General features: G+C 35.6%; 3 protein-coding genes across 4 annotated transcripts; all 3 read left to right on the top strand.

The window, feature by feature from the left end:
• The first annotated feature begins 813 nt into the window (after positions 1–813).
• On the top strand, positions 814–5,234 carry LOC145237213 (TM2 domain-containing protein 2-like). Of its 2 annotated transcripts, none has more exons than XM_080099990.1 (5): positions 814–1,113; positions 4,157–4,308; positions 4,465–4,549; positions 4,610–4,731; positions 5,021–5,234. In XM_080099990.1, the coding sequence occupies exons 1-5, from the start codon at positions 1,087–1,089 to the stop codon at positions 5,232–5,234; spliced, it is 600 nt and encodes a 199-aa protein (XP_079956116.1). In that variant the 5' UTR covers positions 814–1,086. The 2 variants fall into 2 exon arrangements, with proteins under 2 accessions (XP_079956116.1, XP_079956114.1); XM_080099988.1 differs by having other exon boundaries at positions 820–1,021.
• Positions 5,235–5,242: 8 nt separating this feature from the next.
• On the top strand, positions 5,243–6,611 carry LOC145237212 (immunoglobulin-binding protein 1 family member C-like). The gene has a single exon (XM_080099987.1). It carries the CDS (start codon positions 5,243–5,245, stop codon positions 6,242–6,244), a length of 1,002 nt encoding a protein of 333 aa, XP_079956113.1. The 3' UTR covers positions 6,245–6,611.
• On the top strand, positions 6,602–11,089 carry LOC145237209 (putative aminopeptidase W07G4.4). The gene is made up of 14 exons (XM_080099985.1): positions 6,602–6,669; positions 6,737–6,872; positions 6,957–7,019; positions 7,140–7,276; positions 7,403–7,499; positions 7,680–7,756; positions 7,826–7,925; positions 8,131–8,206; positions 8,267–8,457; positions 8,514–8,636; positions 8,772–8,927; positions 9,151–9,277; positions 10,064–10,176; positions 10,757–11,089. The coding sequence occupies exons 1-14, from the start codon at positions 6,665–6,667 to the stop codon at positions 10,886–10,888; spliced, it is 1,533 nt and encodes a 510-aa protein (XP_079956111.1). The 5' UTR covers positions 6,602–6,664; the 3' UTR covers positions 10,889–11,089.
• The last annotated feature ends 454 nt before the right edge of the window (positions 11,090–11,543 follow it).

Raw genomic sequence — 11,543 nt, 5'->3', positions numbered from 1 at the left:
TCATACCTAGTCATATCAGGATTACAAAACTCAGCAAGACATCTAATATGTACAACATTAAACTTTGTTAGACAGTTATACCTCAAAAACAGGTTTTCAGTCTAGGTCAAAGGTGGGCAACCTTTTTGCATGCGCGGGCCAAAAAGTAGTGATATATAGCGGAGGCGGGTCACAATGATAGTCTTGCAATAACATAGCAGTGTAGGAAAAGTCAAACACACAAAGATTTTGTCATTGTACAGAACAATGCCTATTCTTACCAATTAACTAATGACTATCAATGTTTAATTAAAAAACTCTTTGGTATAAAAATGGGCTTTAACACATACATTCCGTCCGGCCGATCAAAATATAATACCAGTCGCGGGCCGCTCAAAAGGTGCTCCGTATGTTGCCCACCCCTGGTCTAGGTGTACCAACAATATATAACAGCTTAGCAAACCACATTTGTAACTTCAGCAGTCAAATGAATGTCTTTCGTGATTGAATATTTTAAAAAAGATTGTTGCGAGAGATATATCTTATCAATCTTATGTAACAAACAAGGTGCACATTGTTGAAAAACATTACCAACCGCACGCTGAAGGTGTATCTTAAAGAGTTCTCTTCCTTCTTGTTACGCTGAAAAATACTTCTCAGCCAAATGCAGCATGTGACGTTTTGTTTTGTTGTCCCTGAAATCATCCAAGCGTAAAATGTTTGCTAGAGCGGAACTAAAATTAAATCACAGACACGGAGGTTATCAAAGTTCAAATGCAGATTATGTACATTTGCATTCGAGCTTCAAGCATTTCAGTTGCTACATGACGTGAAATGTTTTTTAGCCGACATTTGTTTTACTTTTTTGATTTCCCTTGGTAATTTTGTTTAAATTATCAGTTTACTTTCTCTAATTTTCTTCGTCATGGCCAATAAATTCGAGAATGATGTCTGTTGAAGGGATCGGCCTCCGAGTCGGACTTCGGTTGTATAAAGCAATAAAGGCATGGAATCGAAGTGGAAGCATGGAATCGAAGTGGAAGTATGATTTATAATGTTATAAACTGTGGCAAAACATACAGTGTCACAACTCACAAGTAACCAACAATGAGCTGTTGTTGTAAAGCTCTTTCGGTAATGCAATATGGTATAACTTATGGTATAAAAGTGCAATTTTGATTGATTATCAAAAGGTTTTGTTAAGAAAGGTATTAAAATTGTTTGTACCTCAAGTTTTATCCCCATTAGGTGAATATCTTGATAAACCAAATCCCGTTTAACCGAGGTTTACTGAACTATGTAATAAAAATACCATTTTTGTGTGTTCTGCAAAATTTGCCAAAGTACCCCCTAGGCAGAGTTGCCATGCACATGGGCTCCAAAATAAGGACAACTGAAAAATAAAATTTAAGGATGAAATAAAAATAATAATAAGTAAGGACAAATCTTAGAAGTAAAGATCGTATGGCAACCTCTGGTTTAAATTAGAAGCAAAAAGGATTTGAATCCTGAACTTATTGAATCAAAAAATTAATTTGACCTGAATAATGAGATTCAGTTTATGTTGCTTTCGCCCATTTTTCACTTGACCTTGTATGTTTTTATTTACATTTACATCTTTTTTGTTGCATTATGGTTTATGTTTCCTGCTCTTAAATTAGGTTGGCTTGTATCAGCTGTTCTGCTTCAGTTTTGTTATTTTTAATGGACAAAAATTTGGGCACTAAATGTGCTCCCAGGATACATTGTTAATAATGCTTGCTTCCGTTTCCTAGTGTGGTAATGTTTCAAATCATTTTTTGTGACAATAAATTGAGAATAGTGTACCTCAGTTTTCTTTAAGTAAATACAACCAATAGATATGTAAGTAAAATGTTAAAAAGTGGATGGTTTTATTGCTTGTCACCGCCACTTATTGTTGCATTCTTTTTCGCTTTGGCAGCTTAGTTTTGTTTGTGTTATGGCACCCTCGCTGCCTCCCCATTAAGGGTGATTGGTTTGTTACCGTTGATTGCGCCGGAATGTCGGTAGTCAACAAGATTGCTTTTTTTCCCTGGGTGATGTGAAGTAGAAACTTGGTGGTGGGTTGCCATGTGCCTGGTGTAAAGTTTTTTACATTGTTTTAATAAAAGTACACACCCATAAGCTAAACCAGTGTGCAGGAGTAATTGGCTTTAGTGGTGTGCTGTTGTGCAGGGTTTTGGACTGTTGACGAAATGAGTAAGCAACTTTGGTATATAAGACGATTATCAAAACTGCTGAAGGGTCATTCCATGTCAAACGTCCCAGAAAAATGGCAAAAGTTAACCCACCCTCTCAGATTTTTATTAAATTTCATATGTTCATGCAGCTAGTTACACTGATTTCAACAAAAAAAATTTTGTTGAAATCTATCAATGTTTCGCGAAGTTATGACATTTTGAAAATATGTCAAATATGTGATCACTGCAGCGACGTGCATCAATGCTTTTGATAATACTGTGTTTAAAATGTTGTAGTTCTTTCTAATTTGTATATTGTGGTCATTTTGGTAGGTTAGCTGAACCTTTAGGTCATTCTCAATCACCTTATTACAGGTTTTCATGTTTTTGAAATATGGGTCAGTAATTAAAGGGGGTTCAGTTTTGGGGTATGCGAATGTGCATTCATGCAACGACAACTTTAAAAGCTCATATCTTGAAGTGCACACTAGCTAGAAAGTTAAGTAATGGCTCAAATGAAAGCTCTTGCTGAGTACTTTACTTGTTCTTAATTTTGTGATGCTTTTCTGTAATTTGTTTGAAGCAGGGTCATAATAAAACACAGGTTCATTTTTCGGATATTTTCATGATACTGCTTCTATTATCTATACTTTATGTGTCCTAATTTGTAATTAAAAGTTGTTAAGATGCAAAAGTTTAGTGTAGGTGTCTCACTGGATACTTAATGCCACAAAAAGACATATCCAACACAAAAACAAGGTATTTTACCAATTGACTCTCTAACAGATGAAGAGCAAATGCTTCTGAATATTCGAGTTGCTGCTGATAAGGGTAATGAATGTTGTTTGGAGAACGGATGTATTTTCCACAAGTACAATTACATTGGTTGGTACCCTTCCTTGCAGAAGTGTTGTGATCCTTTTCAAGTTCACAGTTAACCAGTCAAAAATCGTAATATACGTCCTATCACTTGGGAATATTACCAAAAATATAAAAATTACAATTTAAACATTGTACAGTGAAAAGGTGTGATTTTCCGTTTGAGGTAGTCTTTTCTCTTGACCAGTTGCTTGGGTATCATTGTGGGGACTTGTATTTTTTCTGCTATCGTACTGCCACTGTTCTTAATTTTTTTCATTTTAGAGATAATAATGTCAAAAGATTTTATTTTCATTTTGTCTTCATCTTTAGTGTCAGGTTGGTCTTGCTATAGGTCTACGTCACTGACATTAAAAAAAATTGGACATCTTTGCATGTAGGCATCATGAATTTGACATAATTTTCTTTTCCCATAGAAAATGTTACTGCTTGAAGGCACACTATGCAACTTCACAGGTAATCACCTCAACGCTCTGTAAACTTTTATTAAGACTGCTGAAAGATTTGTTTGCGTCAACAGTAGATGCAATGTTATATATATCACTGTCAGTCGAACTCGAAGCTTCTTCATTTGATGATACATTTTGAGGGAGAGTTTCTTTAAGTCTTGTACTGCAGTTGACACACACCTTTTTTCCCGGTACAATGTTCAAACCTACTAAAATGACCACAATACACAAATTAGAAAGAAATATGACATTTTAAAAATCATTGATGCGCGTCGCTGCAGTGATCACATTTTTGACATATTTTCAAAAAGTCACAACTTCGTGAAACATTGATAGTTTTCAAAAAATTTTTTGCATTTACATTTTAAATTTCATAAAAATCTGAGGGGGTGGCCGCTGATTTGGTTGGAAATTATGAACAAAAAACAAATTATACACAAAAACATTTAATTACTTTGTTGAGATCCCAAGAGCTTCTTTTTAACTCTAGAAACTTGCCAATCAAAAAACAACTGGAAACAGAGGAACCCTAAATATGTTTGTACTATGTCTTTTGCAATAGACCTTATTGGGCAATTGACAATCACAACGCAAAAAACTAAACAATACTAGTATTAAAAAAGTTCTAAAACAATCTTTTGTTTTTAGTGCCTTGCAGGCCTCATGGGGAAAAGTACTTTTGAATTTTTTTTGCTTAGTTGTTTGATAATTTGCACAGTATCATTAAACATCACTGACGAGACACCAAGCGTAGAAGTGGAGTTCAATCCTTACTCTCCCAAAATCCTGTGCCACTTGCTGTAAGTTTCATCTACTATGCTTTGGGTTGCTGCTTGATACCAACGTTGTTTTGTGTGAAACTTATGCTGGTTCCATACATTTATATGTTTATTTATAATTATCTTTGAGATGTTTTTATGTTTAGTGTTTGTTTAACTTTTCTTTCATTTTTTTAGTCCAGAAGAATTTGTCATATGTGACGAACCTCAGTTTTCAACTAATGAAAGTCATACAGGTGACAACTTCACCTGTTCTGCTGTGGTAAGAAAATTGTTCAGAAAATGCTGAAATGCCTTTTTTACACCTCTGGTAATTTTGTAGAGTGCAAAACAGTACCAATACAGTGAAGTGCAACAAACATCTGTGTTTTGCAAAGTGGTGGATAGTAGCATAGAGTGCAGTGGAAATCGTACATTTGTTAAAGAGGAAGTGCCTTGTGTGAGGTAAGTTAATACTTTCCAAGTGGGTCTTATATTTTTGGTTTTATGTTCTGTCCAAAGTTTATTGTTCCACTAAAACATTGTTTTTGTGAAACAATAAATAATGACCTTTGAGTTGAGCATCGTAAGTCATATGATAAAGGGATAAAGTTCATTTCTTTCTTGTGGAACAGTAAGTAGATCATGTTGTGTTTGCAAGGTTGGAAATGGATAGCTTCATATCAGCTTTCAATAAACATCTTTAAAAAGTGGTCTTATTTGCACACAGTTGGTAATTTTTATCATTTTGCAGGTACACAGGCTATTGCTTCATCACTGTCCTTTTGCAATCTGTGTTTCTCGGTTGCCTTGGAGTTGACCGCTTTTACCTTGGATATCCAGGTTCTGGTGTTGGAAAGCTAATTACACTTGGTGGTGTTGGACTTTGGTGGTTTATTGATATTATTTTACTGCTTATTGGTGTGCTGGTGCCTGAAGACAAGAGTGACTGGTGTGTTTACTATTAAATCATAACATGGATGCATCAAATAAGCTTGAAGAGCAAAAGTTAGTGGATGTTTTTAATGAGGCATGGGACCTTCATCAGACTATTGTCAATTGTGTGGATGGCTCATCAGCTCCAAAGGTTCAACAAAACATTGTCGATGCCCTTGCTCGCTTAAACTTGCTCTGTAAATGTGTTGAGCAGCTGAGTATGTTTAGCAAAAATGAAGAAATTGAGGAAGTGGCAACATCTGATTTAAGATATTTTCTCACCAATGCACTCATTGCTGATGTAACTTCACACACAAAATGTGACATCCAAAAGCGTTTACAAATTTTGCAGACATGCCAAGAAAACTATATTATATTTCTGAAACTATGCAGTAACTATGAAATCGGAGATAGTGCATACATTGAAAATGCTTTAAAAGGTCAATCCAACATAAACAAACTACATACACAGTCAGGTAAACCTGATTTACAAGCATTAAATGCTGTCCGAGAAGCTAAAATTAAAAAATACCAAGAGGGAAAATTAAGATCGCAAAAGCTCAAGGATTTGGAAAGCCACTTGCATGATGAGGAGTCATCTAGGGAATATTGGTTACTTCAAATACACAAGTGGATTGACACTGCAATTGATGAGTTAGCTAGCATGAAGGGGGAACTAGACATGCTTGAACAAATGAAAAATGTACCAAGATCTGAAATTGAAGAATCACGTCAGAAAGCACGAAGTACTCCTGGCATGAAACCATTTATTTTAACCAAAGACAAGCTTCAAGCTTCTGTATTTGGTGCTGGATACCCAAGTGTGCCCACTGTCACTTTGGAGGAGTATTTTGAACAGGAAGCAGCTGCAGGAAGGTTACCTGACCAGGCATCTGCACCAGCCAGTGACAAAATGAAGAATCAGGAAGAAGAAGATGTATCGGATGAAGAGACTGAGGAAAAACTTAAGAAACAAAGGGAACTGGATGATTGGAAAGACGATCACCGACGAGGGGCAGGAAACCGAAAAAACATGGGATAATTACAGCATAATTATGTTGAAAAACAGAATAAGACTGAGAGTTTTTAAAACATGCGTTACACATATTTTCCAAGTGTGTTGGTTAGCCAAAATTTTAAATTATTAACCATGTGTAAAACAGTTTACTTAGTTTCTTTTTGCACAAAAACTATATATTCCTTAATGTTTAGAAGGCAAAATGTGTTGGCTTTATTATATCAATCTTTTAATATTTCTTTTGGGGAAATCTTTGTTTCTGATCTTTGGTGATTTAAAAGCAAATAGTGTTTGGCTTTAATATACTGGTCTCTGAACAATTGTTTGTGGAAACATTTGTTTGTGTCCATGTCTTTTGTTTCAATGTCACAATATCAATGTTTTTTTTCAGCATTTTTTAACTTCAATTTAGTTTGATTTTAGTTTCACCATATTTGTAGCAAAATGAGGTATGTGACACTTGGATAGGGTGGTGTTACTGACAAGTTTCAAACATTTCAAATTTGTTGTGTGCAGTGGTCCAAGCCCAGTGGAAGCTGTTTCATCATTTGACAATAAATCATTTGATTGTGTTGTCGTGGTAACTGATTTACTGGACAACTTGACTGGTGATTTTGACTTCTTGAAGCAAGCATTCTCTTCTTTGGTTGAGGTAAGTTTTTATAATATTTTATCCAAGCACATCTTGATTTACAAAATTTTTTTCACAAACTCCATTTTTTTCACAAACATCAAGGTTGATGCAACTGTTGGAAAAGATGTTCTGCTTGCCCCCCTTGCAGGGCCATTCAAAAGAGTGGTGAGCAGCATAATTGTTCTACCAACCATTTAGCAAGTGTGCCATTGTTTATACATGTACAGGCTTGTCCATCATGTTATTAAACATACAGTAATGAAATGGGTATTTGCCTGTTTTTAGGTATTTGCCTGTACTGGCCCACTGAACCGAGATTATGATGATGTTCGAAGGTTTTATGATGCAGCATTCTCTGGCATTAATCGTGCTTTGAAAGCTGGAAGCAAAGCCCCACTGCTGGTTACAGTGGAAAATGAGCGGTAAGAAAATTTAGTTTGTAAGGCGTTGCAGAAATTTTGTATGCCTGCCGGTTTGTTTTTTAGGTTTAAGTAAAAACAATCAACAATTTTACAAAAAAATGTTTGCATATATATTGCTATTTTAAGATTTGTTCATGCCCCGATTTCAGCAGCCCTTGGTGCTCTCCAGGCCCTATATGTGCCATTAGAAATCCGTGAGGGTCGCCCTGAAAAGAAAATCAAGGTATTTTTTTCTTCTTTTTGTGTGACCACTTGTTAAAACCACCCTGTAAAAATTTATACATAAATGATACGTTTTTAGACACAAATTGGCAGAAACCTATTTGACCTTCATTAGTAGTGATAATTGTGATTAGTAAAGTAATGATAAGCACACACAACCAAAAAATGTTTTTCATGTTAGGCTGGCAAGTTGGGCCTCTACAGCAAAACCTCTAGTGAAAAGCTTGCAAAGTTTGCAGCTGCTTTCGAAAGTGGAAGGTAAATTTAATTAATAGTGATGGTTCCAACTATGTCCACAACTGTTGTCTAAATGTTAATAATTACCAGACACCTGACACGAGACATCCAAGGTTCTGATCCAGAGAGAATGGCTCCACCACGAGTTGCACAACATGTCACCCAATATTTTGAAGGGACAAGCATCAAGGCATGTAAACAGAGTAGATAACTCCAGCAGTATTTCTGTAAAGGTTTATTGTGTTAAACTTGCTTGTGATGAACACAAAACAGTTATAACTTTTGCATTCAATTAATAATCAAAGTAATACTGGAAACAAATGGAATACCGCATAATTTTTCATTTTAAATGCATGAACAAACTACTAAGCATATACTCTCAAATTTGTGTGTAGGTCGAAGTTATTTCTGATGTTGATTACATTGAGAAGAACTACCCTTGTTTGGGAGCTGTCAACCGTTGTGCAAAAGGTAGTCTCTGTTTATTAAAAAAAATGTAAATCAAATTCACCATAAACATTTTGTTTGCAGTGGTGCCACGACACAATGCAAGGGTGGTAAAACTATCCTATGAAGGGGAAGGTCCAATTACTGACACACTCTTTTTGGTGGGCAAGGGAGTTACTTATGACACTGGTGGTGCTGATGTTAAGGCTGGAGGAATTATGGCAGGAATGCACAGAGACAAGGGCGGTGCCTCTGCTGTTGCTGGACTTTTTGCTGTAGGTCTTGTTTCTAAACTGAAAAGTTTGACTTTTAAACACTTTGTTTTGGTCAGGTTTTGGAAAAGCTCAAACCAAAGCATTTGAAGGTTTATGGAACAATGTCCATGGTGAGAAACAGCATTGGTTCAAATGGATATGTTGCGGATGAAATTATTACTTCTCGTGCTGGTGTTAGGGTAAGATCTGAAACAAAAACCCATATTTATGCAGTTTGCAAGTATTTTTACAGCTCTGTAAATGGTATTTTGGCAAATTGTAACCCAGTCCAGATCAAAACTCTGCTGCATTTTATTTGTAACATTGTTTCTTAGGTTCGTGTGGGTAACACTGATGCTGAAGGTCGGATGGCAATGGTTGATTGTTTGTGTGAAGCTAAAGAGATTGCTCTTAGTGCAGTTAACCCACAACTGTACACTGTTGCAACACTCACTGGGCATGCAATTATCGCCGTTGGTCAAGGGTATACAGTAAGTGTTTCAAAAATATCTGCACAATCATTTTAAACCTGTCGTTTCTGATGCTGTGGATGGTCAATTATTGGTCAAAGGAATATAGTCGCCTAAATTTAGGTCATAAATCATTTGTTTGTAATTGTTGTTGCAGCATGTTTTGTATGTTACTTTTTGTAAGACAAATCACTTTAAAAAAGTTGTTTGTTAATATCAAATACATAAGCTGTTTTTGTTGTAGCTGGCAATGGACAATGGGCCAGCAAAGGCCGCAAACAATGCCACTTTGTTGAGAAATGCTGGTGATGAAATTGGTGACATGTTTGAACTTTCAACTATAAGAAGAGAGGACTATGAATTTCACACAGGTTGGAACATTTAGGCTACCAATATATAAGCTATTGCTGCCAGGCCTAATATTAAGTTTGTAGAGCTCTTCCACCAAATGTAATTTTTTTAGCGTGCTACAGGCACCTGCTTAAAGATTAGAGACTCAATCATTCGTTATCGCACGAAGTTTTTTCGTTGCGTTGTGACATGCGCTTGCGCTCCCCTTTGTTTATCGTGCACTGTGCTAGTCGCATTCAGTGTTATTTACCCTGATGAAGACGACCAAATAGGACGTCGAAACGTCAGAATAAAATTACATTTGCCAGAAGAGCTCTACAAACTTGATTTAGGGATTTAGGTTTATTTGTCTCCATCTTTATTTGTAGCTTTCAGTTTTGGTTGAGTTAAACTTACATCTGATAACAGATAACAAACATTCCTTTTTGCTCAACAGTTGTACATCTTTTTTTGGGCATCTTTATTGGGGTATTGCCACGTTTTGTAACACCATGCAGGATAATAACTGAAAGAAAACTGTCACAATAGTGCTAAAATGTTGATAAAACTGTAGTTAAGTGGTTTAAAAGTGACTGATTGTAAATTATTCTTAGCAATCACTGCAGCAGCTTTAAAATCAACATTGTCACTGATCTTGGTGGCATGGTTTGCCAATGCCCATTTCTCTAAAAACCATTTCCGCACCTCTTTGAGTCATATGCAATTGCGGGTTTAGCAAAAAGAAAAGTTCTTGAAATATGCCAGGCAACAACACCCGTTCATTTACATGTTGATTTTTTGTTTATTTCTTTTGTGTTAAATTTCAGGAAAGTCTGAGTATGAAGATGTCTTGCAATGTAACAATTCACCATCATCACGAACACCACGAGGACATCAATCTCCAAGTGCATTTATGATCATGACATCGGGGCTTGACAAGGTAAGAAGTTTTTTTTTTCAAATTTGCCATGAAAGTATTCACCAAATGTTGCTTGTGTGCTTGTTTCAAATATATGTTTACCCATAAACAGTGTGCATTTTGCCACTTTACTGGGGGTTGTCACCAAGGCTTTTGATTAACAACAAAACAGTAAAACATTTGTCAGCAACAAAAAGTAACTATCTAATTGACTCAACAGAATTTGTGTAAACGTTAATCTAATTACTGCGAAAAAAAACTGATAGAAATTTTGGAAAGGGCGTAGTCATTTTTGATTGGCTGTTAAAATGGGCCGCCAGGTGAAAAAAAGTTGAAAACCACGGTTCTAGAAAGTTTAAACTGAACTTAACAAACTTACTTTAGGCTAATGCGTTTTATGCGTTCTCGTAATTTTTCCTTCGAATTCTAAAAATATTCACTCCATAATAATACTATTACTTATTTGCTTAAAATGGTGAGTGTGGGGTCAATACCTTTTTGCTAGCAAAAACAATTACATATTTTACAATTTCAATCAAATTAAAATTAATTTGTAAGATTGCAACTACTTAAACAAACACATTCCACAAAATTTTTTCAGCATGGCATTGACTCCAAGCAGCCACTGAAGTACACTCACTTGGACATTGCTGGTTCTGAAGGCAAATTTCCAGGTGTACCAACTGGAAGTCCAGTCCCTGCTTTGTGCTTTCACCACTTTCCAGCTCAATAGTTGAGTCAAAGAGCAAACCTTAAGTGCAATATATAAAGAATTTTAATTAGGAGATAAGATTTGTTGATTTTCATATAACACAGTGTTAATTTGTTGTTGCAAATTTCCAATGTTCATGTAATATTTCATTGCATTTTGTTTAATTTTTCGTGAGCCATGAACTGTAAATCTTTTGCCAAATACACTGAAACTCAGTTATAACTACGTGGCACTAAACAGCACATGTTACTTATATGTCATTGCAGTCTGAATAGGTTTTGTCATTTTAATAATTTCATTGCTTTAGCACACCGAACCAAGATTGCTATAATCCATACTGTGGTTATGTAACAAAGGCCAGTTTGTCAGGTTTATTACATTTCGTTTTGAGTATGGACAGTCATTTAGGAATTAGTGTCAATGTACAAATAATACCAGTTTCCATGTAATCGTTACTGCTAGGTAACATTAATAAATCTTCACTGAATTATTTATGAACCTAATGTAGCAACATTCACAATTGTCATTTTGAATGTACAATCTTTGGTTCAGAATTATGATCGTTGAAAGAAATGCCGGTCACGGTTAAATAATCACGCGATTTGGAGGTGTAGTCTGTATTTTCAGACCAGAGAAGTTTTAAACCAAGTTGAATGTGTGGTACTGTAGTTGTGAA

This window comes from Phallusia mammillata, chromosome 7 (assembly GCF_965637545.1).
Source record: "Phallusia mammillata chromosome 7, kaPhaMamm4.hap1.1, whole genome shotgun sequence".
NCBI classification, from domain to species: Eukaryota; Metazoa; Chordata; class Ascidiacea; order Phlebobranchia; family Ascidiidae; genus Phallusia; species Phallusia mammillata.
Note: the sequence above shows the minus strand (reverse complement) of the source record. Positions and strands in the feature narration are given on the sequence as shown.

What these genes read in the sequence shown, in the direction of transcription:
- LOC145237213 (XM_080099988.1), top strand. Translation starts at nt 986, where the DNA reads ATGGAATCGAAGTGGAAGCATGGAATCGAAGTGGAA. An exon ending in ACTTCACCTGTTCTGCTGTG is followed by an intron (nt 4,550 to 4,609) that starts GTAAGAAAATTG and finishes GTAATTTTGTAG; the next exon opens with AGTGCAAAACAGTACCAATA. An exon ending in GAGGAAGTGCCTTGTGTGAG is followed by an intron (nt 4,732 to 5,020) that starts GTAAGTTAATAC and finishes ATCATTTTGCAG; the next exon opens with GTACACAGGCTATTGCTTCA.
- LOC145237212 (XM_080099987.1), top strand. Translation starts at nt 5,243, where the DNA reads ATGGATGCATCAAATAAGCTTGAAGAGCAAAAGTTAGTGGATGTTTTT.
- LOC145237209 (XM_080099985.1), top strand. An exon ending in GCCCTGAAAAGAAAATCAAG is followed by an intron (nt 7,500 to 7,679) that starts GTATTTTTTTCT and finishes TTTTCATGTTAG; the next exon opens with GCTGGCAAGTTGGGCCTCTA. An exon ending in TGTCAACCGTTGTGCAAAAG is followed by an intron (nt 8,207 to 8,266) that starts GTAGTCTCTGTT and finishes TTTTGTTTGCAG; the next exon opens with TGGTGCCACGACACAATGCA.